This window comes from Marmota marmota, unplaced genomic scaffold, assembly GCF_001458135.2.
Source record: "Marmota marmota marmota unplaced genomic scaffold, marMar, whole genome shotgun sequence".
In the NCBI taxonomy this organism is placed as follows: Eukaryota; Metazoa; Chordata; class Mammalia; order Rodentia; family Sciuridae; genus Marmota; species Marmota marmota.
In genome coordinates this window covers 54,335,875-54,352,950 of record NW_025999842.1, presented here as the reverse complement: position 1 = coordinate 54,352,950, position 17,076 = coordinate 54,335,875, and the positions used below count along the sequence as shown (strand labels likewise).

The following is a 17,076-nucleotide window of genomic DNA, read 5'->3' as shown; positions in this document are numbered from 1 at the left end:
AAGCACTCTGTTCTCTGGGCACCAATTTTCTCACTATAAAGAGAGTAGCCATTGGAGAAGTGGAACCATGTACCTGGGTGTGACAATATAGTTGAATGCAATGCAGGCAGGGGATGGAAAAGGGAAGGAAGCTGGCATATATTTATTCTGAGTTTAAAACTTCAGCTTTAGTCCAAGAAGATGAGACTTCTTTGCATGGTGTTTTAGAATTGCTTCACTGTATCTTTGATTCTTAAAAAAATTTAAGAATCCTGAAGGCTCCCTGGCAACATGTTGGAACATTTTTTAAAAATCCAAAAAAAACAAAGGTAGGGGAAGGAATCTCTATGGCTGCTGAAGTGAGAACAGGCCAGTTCCTCTGAAATTATTTTGACTTTTGATAAAATGGCCTAATGCCATTTGCCAAAAATTGCCATAAATTTAAGTTACAGTATTTCCCATATGCTAGGTAAAGGACTATTGGAGTATGCAAAGTTTATTTAAGCACTAAACTTCACAATGCTGTAGAAGGCTTTGACATGGCACCAGGAACGTCCACTCAGTGCCATGTTGGTGATCATATTGCTGCTGATGCTTCTTGTACACAATGAAGCAATCAGACAGAAGCTTCCAAAATGTAGTAAGATGCTGCTTCACATATGGAATTTACTGCTAAGATTCATGAAATCTTGTTTTGCTAAATTCCCGTGAAAAGACTATTTTTCTACCATTAAACTGAAGCTAAGTAACTTTTCTTTGGATGTAGCAATTGAACTTACTGTTCCATTAATGGTGTTTGATGAATATGACCACTGTGAATGGTCTGTTGCTCATTCTACATTTACTGAATGACCCCTTTTATTAAGCCTCAGGTAATAGTTTTACAGACTTATTTGGCAGAAACTGTGGTATTTGAAAATTGAAGAATTAGAGTTGGCGTGTTGGAGATCCAAATTCCAAGATATTTATAAGCTCTGGACAGAATTCTCCATCCCTACTGAAGGGGTTTTATGAAAACCAAGTATTGCTTATAGATACATTAAATAAATGTCTCTCATAGATATAGACTATTATTTTTTCAAATGAATGTGAATGCTATTGTAATCAACAAAATACAAATTGGTAACTGTCCAGGGATTTTGATCTGCAATGCTTGAGAACCAGTCTTGCCTCCCCAGCTCCATCCTTGTTCTGGAAGCAAGACTACAAATGCCAGACAATGACCAGAACTCTGCCCCACGGGGACAAGATATATGTATATCTTGACTTCCTGCATGGTTCCTCAATAGTGCCATGTCCCAAATTCCTCACTGTTGGATTCCATCTGCCAATAGTCAAATCTGTCAACTTATAAGAGCCCCCAATACCAGCTGCAGGCAACATGACATGCCATTTGGCCAACAGATCAGCTTCCCAGCTGGACTGTGCTGCCCAGAAGGACTGTGCAGCTCAGCACAACATTGCTCTTGCCCAATACAGAGCTATTTAGCTGAATGAGGATATAGGACACTATAGTGAAGGCTGCAACATCTGTCCTTCATGTCCTATCAGCTGGAACTATGAGATGAGAATTCAGATCAGACACCAGGTTGCAATCTCTGAACAAATACAGAGCAAACCTGAAGATCTAACTGATTAACACTTCTGATGAACAGAGCAAATGCTTGGATACTTCCTGATCTTTAACTGACATCTTGGCCAAGTCAGGAAAGACCAACAAGATCTGCCAAAAGCAACAACAAACAAAAAATCCAAATGTGCTCCAACATGATACTGAAGACTGCTCTCCTTACTGTCATATGAAATTTCTAATAGCTGAACAGGATATTAAAAACTCTGGACACTGAAAGGGAAAGATACTAGACAGGGAAGGTGTGTATTAGCATTATTGTGAATTCTGGGAGAGCTGGGAGGGGAAGGGAGGAGCTCTGATATGGATAGGAAATGGGAACAAGGCCAAGTTTAAGGTCAATGGTTTTATATTGCTGGTCAAATCCCAGGAGCAGTAAATGGTAGAGGGCCTCTCCTAGCATGTGAGAGCTTCCTGGAGTAACTCTGGGCCTTGTGCCCAGAAAGTACTAGGTATCCACTGAAGAGGCCTATAGCCTGCTCCATAGGCAACGGTGCTAAGTTAGTCCCTGTCTACTAGGACTCAGAGAGCCCTACCGGCTCCCCATGGAAAAAGGACAGAAAATACTTGTGAGGTTGCATTCATGACACTTCTCTGGAACTGTCACCGACTACCAGAGAAGCTTTGTAGGTGCTGTTTCAAAAGTCTGCTTGAAGCACAACTTCTACCTCAAAGAGACTTTGATTATGAGCCTTCCTACCCTGCCGAGTGGAAAGAGCCACTCACCGGTCAGCATGGTGATGAGGGGAAGGCTGTTGTCCTCAGGGCTGCCCCAGTAGCCAGCTTCTCCAAGCATGTTTCTCTCAAGCACCTGGTGGTATAGCTCCTCGATCCAGGCTTGGGAGAAGACCATCAGCACCCCGCTGGTCTGCACCTGTTTCATGAACTCTTTCTGCAGAGTGAGCACATTAAAAGGAACCCACATGTGACCTTCTGCAAATGAACAGGTTCCCAAGCCACCTCTTCAGGTCAACCCCCTCCCCTGCCACTGATTCAGGGCTTTTTATTTGGGGGTGGGAAGCTGCAAGGGGGGAGAGGCTGAGATGGAGAAGTCCCCAACTTCATGTAGTCCTTTTCACTTCTGCCGTCATTTGACAGGTACCCCGTAGGAGGATAAGATGCTGCACTTTATATTCTAACTGTACTGGGGAGAGGGCCGCAGACTGCACAGCCACCTTTGACAGCTTCCTCTTCTCCCTGCTCCAACAATACAGAGATGGAATGTGCTCCCCTAAGGAACATGTGTACCTTAAGAGCCACCTGACTATCCTCATGAAATAATCACTCACCCTTGGGAATGCATAATGTATTAAGCAAACAAATGGCTGTTGATTCCCTTCTGAAGATCCACGGATTCAGCCTCACACACTGATATCAGAGGACAACTCTGAGTGGCTTGCTCAGTTAAGGGGCCCAGCTACAGCTAATCAGTATCCTTCTCAATCAACACCCTACAGGAGCTGCTTCATCAGCAGCAGTCAGCAGCCTCAGTTCTGGCTAGGTCTGGGAATGTTCTGGAATACAACCAAGAGGTTTGAAACAGTACATCTTCATTTTTCAGGAAATTCCCTGTACATCTTCTGATCTCAATGTGTTGATGTGTTTTTTTTAAACGTGTTTTACACACGCTTGACACAGCCACCAGACGAATTACTGGGCCATCAGCAAGATTCAGAGTTCTTGCCTGGCTACCGTTCCCTGTGGGCAGCTCTGTAGCTCACAGCATGGTGCAAACTGCCAATCTGTGCCCACGGGCACGACCACGGCTGAGCGGTGTGGATTAGAACACGCTGTGCTGATCCTCTCCAGGCACCGATGCTCAGCTGTGTAGCCAGGAGGCTGGAGCAGCCACAGTGAGACGCACACTCACCATCATGCCAGGCGCCAGGGTCGGCCGCTTCCTGTAGTAGTCACCGTGGGAGAGCTTCAGGTTCAGGAGCAGGGCGCAGTGTGCGGCTGTGTACAGGCTGTCCGCGTTCATCAGCATCTGGAAGCACAGGCTGCTGCTCCCGTCAAAGCAGGGAGAGTGCATCATGCCTGAGGGGGGAGTTAAGAGAGCAGTGGGGCTTCAAACAAGATGCTTGCTGAGACCCGCGTCTGGGGAGCTGAGAATTGGTCCTAGGGATGGATAGTGCATGGTGGAGAGCCTTTCTACAGCATAGTATAGCAACAACAGCCAGCCAGATGCTGATAGGACCAGATAGACACACAGGAGGAAGAGTGTACATCTACCTGAGCTGTACCTTGATCTGATACTTAGCAGCTGCAACTTTGGTAAATCATTTAAGTCCTCTCTCACCTTGTTTTCCTATGAATAGGGAGAATAACTGACTACATTCTATTCCTTGCTCAAACTCTCCAGTGGCTTCCCATGACAATATAACAAAACCCCAGCTTCCCCTTCCCCTCTCCTTCTCACTTCTGCAGCCCTCTGATCTTCTGGCTCTCTCATCACCACACCCACCTGGGCCTGCCTCAGGATCTTTGCATCACTTTTGTCACTCTCCAAAATGGTTTCCTGAAGATCACCTAATGACTTGCTCCTTTGATTCTTTCATTTCTCAGTTCAAGTGTCAGTTTTTCAGCTCTCTTCCCTTTCAATTCCATCTAAATAGAATCCCACCACCCCCCTAATACTCTATTTCCTCACCCTGCTGTCTTTTTTGTTTTGGTACCAGATTGAACCCAGGGCCCTCAACCACTAGGCCACATCCCCAGACTTTTTTTTTTTTTTTAACTTTTATTTAGAGACAGTATCTCACTAAGTTGCTGAATCTGTCTTTGAATTTGTGATCCTCGTGCCTTAGCTTCCTGAGCTGCTGGGATTACAGGCATACGCTACTGCGCCCAACTCACTCTGCATTTTTTTATGCCTCAATGGAATTTATTCTAGCCAACATTATACTAATATTTATTTCTTTAATTTCTGCCAGTATCACTATTACTTAAGGTCTATGAGAAGGTATGACTTTACTAGTTCTGTTTATTACAGAATCCCCAGTGTCCAGAATGGTGCCCAACACATAATAGACCCTTACAAATTTTTGTTGAATATCTGAATAAGAATGAATGAACAAAACTACTATGAGAACAAGATGCAATCATGCGCGTGAGATGATTATGGAAGTTACTCTCAAATACAAACTTTTCAAAATGCTTAATATAGAACTACCTTATGATCCAGCCATTCCATTTCTAGTTATATTTTTTAAAAAAATGAAAACAAGGATTTGAACCACATAACAACCAAGAAGCAAAAGGTGGCAATAATCCAAGAATCTAGCCAGGACAACTGGATAAACAAAATCTGGCATGTATGTAAACGAAATGTTATTCAGCCATAAACAGGAATGAGAGCTCTGGTGCCTGCTATGACATAGATGAACCTTCAAATCATTAAGCTGGGCTGGGGCTGGGGCTCAGTGGTAGAGCACTTGCCTAGCACATGTGAGGCCCTGGGTTCCATCCTCAGCACCACATAAAAATAAATAAAATAAAGGTATTATGTTATAAATAAAAAATACATTATGTTGAGTGAAATAAGCAAATATGTATGATTCACTTATGTGCAGTACCTAGAATAGATAAATTCATAGAGACAGAAAACAGATTAGAGGTTACCAGAGGGGAGAGGATAGTTCCTATTTGGTATGATTTTAAAAAAATTCTGGAAATAGTGGCAATCGTTTCAAAATATTGCGAATGTAGTTAGTGCCAAATTATACACTCAAAAATGATTAAAATAGAAATATTAGTGTCACATACATTTTACCACTGTTAAACAATAATGCAATATATCAAAAACAATTATGCACACCAAATGGTTAAACTATGGTGTGTAAATTTTATCTCAAGCCATTTTTATAAAAATGGGGGAATAGAGAGGCACACCACCATGTAATAGCTATTGGTTTGTTTTTCAATTTTTTTTTCTTAAAAAGTTATGGGGCTGGGGTTGTGGCTTAGGGAACATGCTAGTAAGAAGGTAAGGGCCAGAAAAAGCTTTTGAAATTGAAAAAAAAAATCGATGATCTTTCCAACATTTTATGGTGGGAGTAAGCACATCTGAGCGTACATGTGTGCATGCGTGTGTGTGTGCATGCGTGTATGTGTGTGTGCAATTCCAGCAGAACTACCACAGACAGTTTGAGACGAGGTATCACCCCCACCTGGCTTTACAGAGTGCTAACAGAATTCTGCTGCTGCCCTAAGAGATTGCTGAGCGTACTTTATGATCATGAGCCAAGGTGCATTTTTAAAAGGAGGGTCAGGTTGAGAGCAGGACCTGAAAATTACATTGTCCTTGAAATGTAGAGCAGGACATGAAATTACGACCCAGCCCCAGTGGTCTATGGGAACCCCCAGCACTCTGAAGGTCCTGGTGGGGTTGCCTCCAGTTCTCCAGAAGAGATAGAGGGCCTAAAATTCATCTCTTTGCATCGAAAACCAAAAAGCAGTGTTCAGGAATAGAAACTTAAGTACTTTACATAATAAGTGAAAGATACATTTGAGTCTGTGAATAAGGGGTGGAGGAAGAATCTGTACTGATTTTAGACACCAGTCATAACTCTTCTAAAGATTTTGAAACCAGCTACTATTTCCCTTGCAACATATTTCAGAAAACTGAATACTTGCTCAAAGATAAAAAGGGGAAAAACACACCTCTTGTATCTATCCACATGGAGATTCAGATAGAGATGCAGCATACTCCTGGAATGCGCTGCTAGTGGATGTACCCAATTCTTAAATAATTTGTTCGACTTGTTGGCAGCAGCAATCTGTTGGTATTGGCCTGTATCTGCATGCAGACTAATTTCTTCAGTTACAAAGAGCTAGCAAATGTGTGAATAAAACAAAATGAGGGATATTCCATCCAGTTAAGGAAAACAGATATTTGCTTGCTATACCAGATATAGTTCACTGGTAATATTAATAATAAGGGAAAGAACACAGTGGGTATAATTAATTAAATTCCAACTGCCTAAAACCAATCTCTCCTCATCTATTATTTAATTTGATTCTTCCCAAACATTGTTTACTAGCAAGGAAAGTGCCTAAGCGATATTAACTAACTTGCTCAAAGTTATACAGCTAGAAATTGGCAAAGGTCTTCTGGGCCCAAACTTCAGGATTCTTGCACTGTGCCATGCTATACTGGCTTCTAATGCTGTGAGGAGATTCTGCTGTTGCATGTCACTCTCTGATCTTTTATTTCCCAAGCGTCCTTCTGATTGGTCTCATTGCAGTGCTACCTGATCTGGAGTGACAAACTAAAGGAACCTTTAACATATTCTGGCTTTTGTATTTGTGTTTCCCAGTTTCAATAACTGAAGCTCATTCTGTCCCTCTGCAACTGAAATGCTCTTTATTGTCAGGAAGAGGAGGATAGATCACCTCCCTGACTGGTTACCAGCGCACAAATGGATACAAAATAAGCACAAAAGACCCTTAAGAGTCTCTTCCATGTCAAGATAATATAACAGTTCTTTTTAAATTCGCATTAAATACCCCCATTTAAAATATTTAACAAGACTGTAGAGTAGAAAAAAGTGAGAACAATCTTGTTTCTCCGGAATCTCAGTGATAATGTTCCCAGCAAAACTTCCTTGTATGTATGGAAATATAATCACATATAAAATCATACTGTACACATCATTTTGTAATGTGACATCTGCCAAGAAGATATCTTAGGCCTCTCTTCATATGAGCACTTACAGATCTGCCTTACTCTCTTGAACACGTGTGCATGGGCCCTGCATGGTTGCCTGGGGATCAGAATGATTAACGTTCACCTGGTGGTCATTTCTGTTGTTTCAATTACGAAAAAAAAGCTGAGATGATGAAACTACTTTTAGCATGTGTATTGGTGGGATGAATTTCCAAGAGTGGAATAAATATATTCAGTTTAATAGATATGGCCCAAACATCTTCCATGATGTTTTATACATACTATGTTTTCCTCTCACCAACTGTGCACAACGATGTTCTTACAGCTACTCTCAACAATGCTGCATGGGCCTTATCAACTTTCTAAGCCTCCATGATAAGGTTATATGACTTTGTATCCCTTAGAGTCTATAGTTCCAATTTTTATATAATATTGCTGCTTTGTTTCCTGGTAAAAGTTATAAGAAATTATGCTTAGAGATTTGGGAAAAGATACACAGAAGAAAATAAAATTAATCCATAATCATGCCCTGTGTAAGTAATATTAATATTTTAATGTTAATCTTGAATCTCTCTTTTAAAAATTACATTTTGACCATTTTCCATATCATTCATTTTTACTCAAAATCATCATTTTTAATGGCTATATGGTGCCAACTTTAATCTTTTAATCTTTCCCATATTTTGGTTATTTCTGATATTTTTACTGTTAAATAATGCTACCATATATATTTCGATACATATATCTTTGAGTCCCTGCTCCCATAGTATGGATTTCCAGGAGCCAACATTGACTTTTGAGCCTTGGACAGCTGTTCCATGTTTTCTGTGTTATGACTTTTCAGGGCAGATCAACTCCAGGGGACGTTTGTGTTCTTGAAAAGCACAGCATTTCCTAAATAATTAAAAAGCCTTCAAGAGAAGCATGTAGAGACAAACGTAGGGGTCCACCAAAAAGAGACATTAAATATCTTGTTGTGAGTTAACAGAAATGAATGTTATAGAGGTATCGTAAATCATACTTTCAAAGAATATTAAAAGAAACAGGAATATGCTAACAAAATATTAAGTGCAACATAACAATGACATACACTACATTCTTTCCCTGTCTACGTGTATGTATTCTCTCTCTACCCACCCAGGCACTGGGAGTGTGACAATTTAGAGCTTGCTCTTTGCAGCCACACTACTCAGCTTCCTATCTGTAGCCACACTGCTTGGCTTCCTATCTGCAGCCACACTGCTCAGCTTCCTATCCTGGGTCCAGCTCTTCCTAGCTGTGGTAGTTTGGGTGACTGACTACTCCATGTCTCAATTTCCTCATCTATAAAGTAGGGATAACAGCTGGGTGTGGTGGTGCACGCCTGTAATCTCAGCAGCTCGAGAGGCTGAGGCAGGAGGACCATGAGTTTAAAGCCAGTCTCAACAAAAGCGAGGTGCTAAGCAACTCAGTGAGACCCTGTCTCTAAATAAAAAATAGAGCTGGGGATGTAGCTCAGTGGTCGAGTGCTCCTGAGTTCAATCCCAGGTAACCCCCCCCAAAAAAAATAATAAAGTGGGGATAATAGCTCTGCTACCTTATAGGGTATTACATGAATTAATATACCTAAAACCCCTAGAGAATACAGAGTACACAGGAAGTGCTATGTTAGTGTTAACTATTATTATTATTATTGCAGATACATGCAAATGAGCACATTTATATGCTGAAAAATTCCTGCAAAAAAAAAAAGCCAAAATATTTCAGGGACAACCTCAAGGTGATATGATTATTGTTTATTTTTATTTTGTCTTTATAGTATTATATTCTACAAATTTTATATTCCACAAATTGAAGGATGCTGGAGAAGGATTTTTGTTAGATTATCTGTTCTCCAACTGTGTTTCTGGAATACTTCCTTTCTTATTTATTAAACCAATAATAATGGTGCTTGTCCCTTCCTGCAGCTCCTCTGTACCTGCAGAGCTAGCAGGACCAGGAAGGGGATGGATAATAAAGAGCAGGGGCTTCCAGACTTACCAGAGCATCCCAGCCCCAGGCTGGCAGGGAGATAGCAAAACCACGGGAACCCCAGGAGCTGTGAACTAGGAAGGGGGCTAACTGGCGTGTGAGAGGTGAGAGGTTTCCCTTTACAGATTTCCCAAAGCTCAAGCTTTGAGTTTGATTCTGGGATGGGAACCTGAAGGGAGGCAGAAACCAAATATCCTGCCAGCTGGGGAGGCTAGGGGTCTTGATCAGATTTGTTTTAAATGCAAGGAAACAGTGATTTCTTGCCCAACTGAAATTCATTTGTGTTCTTTGATTGTTTGTGAGATTTGGTAAACTATAAATCTCCTGTTGCTGGCAGCCAGCCTTCAATTTGGTCATAGTAAGTTTCAAGACTCACTGAAAACCACTCACTCAAGGAACAATAAGTGCCAGTGACCGCTTCTCTATTGCTGTGCAAGGCTGGAGCGTTCTTTTCATCCTGAGGAGCCACCTTACACAGATGCCACCTTGCTCTACATGGAATCAGAGAGGCACTCCTGCAGTAACCTCGGCTCAGGTCAAGTACCGTCTTTATAAAAACCATTTTTTGTCTGAACGATTACAAATTCCTAACCATAAGAAGCTTTGTTTTAAAAGAAAGGCTCTCTTGAGTCATGTGGAATTGAGGAGGCTCATTTCAACAGCACATTAGCTGTCTGACGATAGGAATCATTGAGAAAGACAAAAGGACATGATTCAGCCAAGAAAGCAGCCCCACTAACTGGGGCAGGGGTGAGCTCACAAGGAAAGTTTTTTTGCAAAAGGTTTGAGGCTTTTAATGTCAAAATAGATAAAAGAAGCTGTGTGGTGGCGCACACCTGCAATCCCAGCTACCTTGGAGGCTGAGGCAGGAGGATGGCAAGTTCAAGGTCATCCATAGCAACTTAGTGAGACCCTGTCTCAAAAAATAAGAAAGGCTGGAGGTATAGCTCAGTGGTAGAGTGCCACTTCTTTGATCTTCAGTACAATACTGTGCCCCCACAGCCCTCAAAAGTCAAAGATCTGGTTTATAGCTCAGCAAAGTTTTTCCTTTCTTTTTTACTTTCATTAACTTTCTCTTGGGGTAACAAGGGAAATCTGCCATCTCCCTTGTCTCAGTATAGCACCAATGTTTCTCTTTTGTTAATTAATAATCTTGGAGTTGGCCCTTGCAAGGGGAGCAAGAGCAAAGGCCTTGGTTCAGAAATGGCCATAGGCCAGCATCTAGTGGCTTCAGCTGACCCACAACCATGGCCAGTGCCATCAATCAAACCAAAGTGGGTAACCAAGGAGATTTACCTTATTGGTAACAGGACCACAGACTGACAGGTCTACACTTTGCACTTAGAGACCAACTCCTAAATGGTAAGAGCACTGTGGATGTCATTAGAATTAAAAAGGCAAGCAAGTAACTTAATCACAATCACTAAAAACCATATTTAGAAACAATGAAAAATTTATGAAGTATTTTTCAAGGTATTGATTTCTACATGTAAAAAATAATTTCATACAACATATTGGCTCTGATGGGATATTTTATAAACCTATAAAGTTTTGGTCAGTTTGCAACATTTGGAGTACCAGGTATAATGGCCGCATTAAAAAATAATTAATGCAAGCTCTGTTTTGCATGTACTAAAAATAAGCATAAATTTGAAAGGTACAAAAACAAAAACTCAAAGACTTACTTTAGCCTCAAATTTTACAAAAGACCTTGCTAGGATTATATTTCTTAATTCTTTTAAGAAATGAAGAGAGCTTTGGAAGTCAGTATTCACTGTGGAGAACAACTCATTTATCTGAAATGACTGGAGGATGGTGTTTATAAACACAAAGTTCTGGGAGACCTAAATTTTATATATGAAATACTGAGACATGCAATGGAGGTTTTATATGGATAATATTAATTTCAAACAGAAGACTCTATGTATAGTTTTACCATTTCTTGATGACTCAAGAACATGGTTATCACAAGCAGCGGCAGCACTGTGCTTGGACACACAGGTATCCTGGGGGACCAACAATGTTTGCTGGGCTCTTACCTTGGTACAAGGGATACCAAGCAGGTCAGAAGCCCAGGCTGTCGAGCTCCTCTGTCCAGGAATCAGGTTCGACCACTAAGTCTTACATTCCTGTGCTCTCTTTAAATAGAGAAAACCCCAAGATTCACTAACACACTCAGATTCCAAACTGCAAGCAGGATGCTCATGGCTAAGGAAGGCAAAGGGTTCTGAGCACCTAGTAAAAAATGGTTTACAAACCTGAGCAGAAAGTGGAGGCAAAATTCTGGAGGGCGGAGTCTACCTCTTCCACAGTGGGGAGAGCCAGGAGCCGAGGAAGGAGGCTTTCCAGGGACTGCACGAACAGCCTGGCACTGTGCTGGTCCGCCTCCTGGTTCTTCAGCAGTTTGAGAGACAGAGCTGCTGTTCGAAAGGACCGGTGGCCCAGGCAGTCCCTCGGGGTCTGCTCTTCATCAGCCAGTGAACAGTTGTCCGACCCGATGTCAGACACATCAGACCTGCCCGAGTCCTTCTCTGCTGCCATTGAGTACTGATCACAGGAATCAAATTCTGTCCTCGACAGGTCTTGGTCATCTACACTGAAGTTGCTCTCACTGTACCTAGATCCATAGGACCTCATCCTGCAGTCCACAGACAGGAAGTTAGTGATGTCCGGGTAAGCCACCGTGTGGCTTCTCTGAACCACGTCAGGCTGGTCTACTGGCTCTGGTTCTGACACTTTGCCCAGCGTCTCCTTGTCCTCTCGGATGGCTGGTGATTTGAGCCCATTCTTGTGGTTCTCTGTGTGGTCCTCTGGGGTCGTCTGACCCAACTCTCCTTCCAAGGTGGTCTGGCCTGTGTCTGTGGTGACACTGATGCTGATGTCAGGGCTCCTCTCGTGCCCTGATTCCCACGGCGTGTGCTCTGAGGACAGCACTCGCCGCTGCCAGCGGAAGTCAGCCTCGTTGATCTCCATGGAGTCTCGGCTGGACTCGGCCCCGTCCCTCAGCTCTTCGAGGCGCAGGAGCAGCAGCTGCACTTGACCCTCACTCAAGCCCTTGCCCTGGCTGAGCTCGTCCAGGGCCCCCAGCAGGGTGCAGACGCAGGACACCGCAGCGTAGCAGGCTTCGATGCCACCCTTGATGCACGCTTCGGTCATGCCGTCCATGATGCTGGACAGCATTCAAGAGAGGAAGAGCACATGTGTGTGAAAGAGAAAAATGTCCCCAGATGAACCAGAATTGTTAGCCTGGCAAAGTGAACAGCGGTCAAAAGAGGTCGTCTAATTTGCAGTAAGTTAAAAATGATCAGAACAGGGAATAAATGAAGCTACCATTCTCAGTTTAAGAAAACCTCCAGGCAAAGTGGCCCACCTTGAATCACACTCCCTCTCAGTTGGCTGGTTTATCAAGGTACAAATGAAAATTCCTGAAGGAAACTTGTAATTTTCCTAAGGACAGACACTGAACAATCTCACTTTTATATTTTGCTCATTTTTTTTCCAATACAAAATTGATACAATGTTTTGTGATAATGTGGATCTTCCTCTATAAAACAAACACTTCTGAACAGATACATGTCAATACAGCTACTAAAATCATATAATATTCAGTTTTCCATTGAGGCTATAGGTGAAGAAATTCTACAGTTACTGTATTAAAGATCAAAAAGTTTTTCCTAAAACAACTCCAATGAATATTTTTTTAACATTTCATTTTACATATCTGGTGTTAAGTCAATATGAAAATAAGGAAAGTAGTATGATTATAATAAACTATGATGTCTTTTTCTATGACTTGCAAATGGTAATTAATAAATATGCACCTTTCATTTAATGTAGGTTCATGAAAATTTCAGGAATTTGGAAATAAGATGAATAGAATTCAGAGAAGCAGTTTTCACCAAGCAATATAGATCTAAAAGGGGAAAGTATCCCTGGGTATGGTGGTGCACGCCTCTAATTCCAGCAACTTGGGAGGCTGAGGCAGGAGGATTGCAAGTTAAAGGCCAGCCTCAGCAACTTAATGAAGCCCTAAACAACTTAGCAAGACCCTGTCTCAAAATTTAAAAATTAAAAGGGGATGTGACTCAGTGGTTAAGTGCTTCTGGGTTCAATCCCTGGTACCCGCCCCCCTAAAAAAAAGGAAAAGGGGTGGGGGAAGTATCATACAGTTTGAGAAGATCCAAGTGAGATTTTCTTTTGGAAATTGATCTTTTTCTGGGTTCTGGCTCAGTGGAACTGGGACCTGCCAAGTCGCAGAGACGCTGTGGGCTCCCGAGGATCTTTAGGAAAAAGGGGAAAAACATAACAGAAAAGTGAGTAACACGAAGTTTTAAAATTGTGAGAACAAATAAGCTTGTTCTTTCTCTACTGAGTGATACAGTGTAAGGAGAAACAACCATAGCTTGTGCACCCATTAGCTAAAAAGCTTAGCACAAAAGTGCTTCTGCTTTCAGACTTTTTTTTTCTTTTCAGATTTTGATATATTTTCATATATATATATGTGTGTGTGTGTGTGTGTGTGTGTGTGTGTGTGTGTGTGTGTATAAATATCTTGGGGAGGGGACAAAAATCTGAACACTAAATTCATTTGTGTTTCCTATTTGCCTTAGACACATAGTAGGAAGTTGATTTATATGATATTTTTTTGATTGTTATTGTTTGTTTTTATCTGTCTTTAAGTAGATTTGCTTTGCTATTGTTATTTATTTATTTTTTATTTATTTTTTACATACATGACAACAGTGGAAGGCATTACATTCATAATTACCCATCCACAGAACAATTTTTCATAACTCTGTATATAAAGTATATGATATTTTTAATAAATTTTGTGCATGAAGTTTCAGGGTGTGGAATTTTCTACCTGTGATATCATCTCAGCAATCAAAACATTTTGCATTTTGGAACATTTCAGATTTTAGATTAGAGATGCTAACTACGAATTTTAATAAAACTAATTGTAACTACAAAATCTTAATAAAACTGATTTAAGCATTCTTCTTGTCAGATAGTACATATGAGGCACCCCAGCTCCCTAGTGAGGGTTGGCTCAGACAAAGAAAATTCTAAGGTATTGCTTAAAAAACAAACAGAAAGGCTGCAGCACAGAAGCAGAAAGCATTTGCATTTCTGATCTGAGATGTGGCTGTCATGTCACTTTCCTGGACTCTGTCTTATTTTGCTTTCAAGTTTAGCTAGCGGGGTGACTGGTTTGAGAACTATTTTCTCTTTCTGTTGTCTGGAAAAGTTCATAAAATATCAGAATAATCTATTCCTTAGGTGCTTGATAACTTATTTCTAACGCCATATGGGATGGTATATATTTTTAACGAGAATATTTAAGCTACTGATTCAGTTCCTTTAATGATAGTGGGAATACTCAGGCCCTCAATTTCTTTTTTAAGCCAACTTTTTAAAAGTTGCATTATTTCCTAGGGATTTATCCATTTTATCCAAGTTTTCAAATTTGCTAAGTTTTCAAAGTTGCCTTGACACCCTCTCCCACTGCCTCAGTATTCCTAACGTCTACAGCTGGGTGCATCTTTTTCATTCTTATTTCTGTTCATTTGAACCTGTTCTGGAATTTTTATGTTGCTCTAGACAGAAGTTTTCCAATTTTATTGTCCTTTCAGAGTCTTAACACTTTCTGCTTTATTGACCCTCTGTAATATATTTGCCCTTTAACAATAATTTCAATATTTTTATTCATTGATACATAAAACTATATATTTATCATGTACAACATGATGTTTTGAAATAGGTAAACATATGGAATGGCTCAACAGAGCTAATTAACACGTATGACCTCATAGACATTTTTTTTGTGTGTGTGGCGAGAATACTTAAATCCTACTTTCTTACCAATTTTCAAGATATGTTGGAATGTTATATAAGTCACTATGCTGTATAACAGCTCTTCATAACTTACTGACACTGAAACTTTGTACCCTTTGTACCCAACATCTCCCTAGCTCCATTCCTTCATCTCCTAGTAACCACCCTTCCTCTCTTCATAAGTTCAAGTTTTTTAGATTCTACATGTAAATGTGATCATGTGGAATTTGTCTTTCTATGCCTGGCTTATTTCTCTTAACCTGATATATTCCAGATTCATCCATGTTGTTACCAATGACAAGATTTCCTTCTTTCTTAGGACTATTTTTATTAGATTTAAGTTCTATCATTTCTGGAGCTAGTAACATCATGTTTTTATGATGGCTTGGTATAAAATGCTGTACTGGAAGCCTGGTAAATTAAGTCACTGGTAGGGTAAACACCATCTTCCTGGTTGGTGTGATTGATTATCCAGTGGTTTTCTTGAATTCTTCAGTTCCTTCTCAGGTAACTGTAGAGATAGGGATATAATGTTGGGATTTCAAAGTCCTCTCTGGAGACATTTTTCTATTTTTCAAATAAATGTAGAAAATATAAATAATAATTTTTTTGCAGGGGGGTGCACTAAATAAGGTAAAGCGACATAGATACTTTAAAAGAAACTTTCTTCAGGATTCTAGAGTTGGCTTATCAGTTCATGAAATTTATTTTGGGCATCTGACAAGTCCATTGTATTCATTGATGGGAGCGAGGGTTTTGTCTGAGGTTTCTCTTTGTACCACTCTAACTGCTTTGCAAGCAATAGTATGGTTTAAAAGGCAGTTTTGATTGAGTTTGGGAAGAAAGCAGAAACCCCCTAGTTGTCTGGTTCTTTCTCTATGCTTGGGGAACTTGTGGACAATCCCTTTGTTCATAAATGCTTCTCTGTTAAATCTGGAAGGATCAGCTCCTGAGATCTGTTTGAAATCATTGTACAGAATTGTTCCAATTTCAGGCTTTACAGATGTAAATGCATAATCTGCAATAGCAGATTTTTGCATGAGAAACCCAATTTAGCAAAGAGGATTTTCCAGAATTTCAGGATCTTACTAGACCTTCTTCAGCTGTAAGCATTACTTCAAGGTGCATCTCTTGTTTCTGACCTTTTAGTGGTAAGACATTTGGAATTTACCACCAAGCTCACTTTCAGCTACCTAAATTCTGTCTTTCTCTTCATCGAGATCTCTCTGCTTACCGGCTATGGAGGTACCTGGGAGCACTGGGATTTCATGGTCTTCTCCTTTGGAGACTTTTAGGTGCTAACCTGACTGCTTTTCCTCCACCCAACAACTGTTGCTGAGGAAATTTGTCTTTAAATTTCTTACAAGTCATTTTTTATGGGCCACAATCCAGATGTCACCACCTCTTCCACCTAAATGAGGAGTCTCCAGTTACCAATGAAACTCCCACTCTTTCTGAACAACCTGCGACCACAACACACCGTGACTGTGATGGCCCAGGATCTGTATCCACTTTTTATCACATTACTTCTTGCTTTTATCTTTACTCTGCCTCTTTTCTACTTTTTGACATTTATTTTGGTCTTTTCCCCAGATACCTTAGATTGGAGAATTAGGATGTTATTTTAAGTTTTCTACTCTAATATAAGCTGTTAAAGCTAAAAGTATCCTTCAACCGACAGCATTAGCCATCTTCCCACAAGTTCTCATGTACAGAATTTTCATAATTGTTCAGTTTCAATCAATTTTTGTTTTCATATGGTAAAACCTTTACAGAAAATGTCATTTGAGGTTAACTTATTGAAGGAAAGAATGGTTAATGAAGGGTTTGTGGAACAGGTATCCCATGATTATGTCTGTTCATTTTCCAAGCAAAACAGGAAAAGGTATATGAAGTATATAAGTAGAAAAAGCCATATTTTAAAGGGTTCTATTCTTTATTTTTTTTCCATATT

The 17,076-nt window shown here is 40.5% G+C and overlaps 1 protein-coding gene across 4 annotated transcripts in view; it reads right to left on the bottom strand.

Annotated features, from left to right (window-relative positions):
- Nucleotides 1-17,076, bottom strand: part of Arfgef3 (ARFGEF family member 3) — a 167,730-nt gene that overhangs the window by 57,459 nt on the left and 93,195 nt on the right. For all 4 annotated transcript variants that reach the window (XM_048798842.1, XM_015501659.2, XM_048798849.1 and 1 more), the window contains 4 exons: nt 13,455-13,567; nt 11,546-12,456; nt 3,480-3,646; nt 2,336-2,501 (listed from right to left, as the gene is read on the bottom strand). In XM_048798842.1, coding sequence (XP_048654799.1) covers nt 2,336-2,501; nt 3,480-3,646; nt 11,546-12,456; nt 13,455-13,567 — 1,357 coding nt within the window. The remainder of the gene's footprint in view (nt 1-2,335; nt 2,502-3,479; nt 3,647-11,545; nt 12,457-13,454; nt 13,568-17,076) is intronic.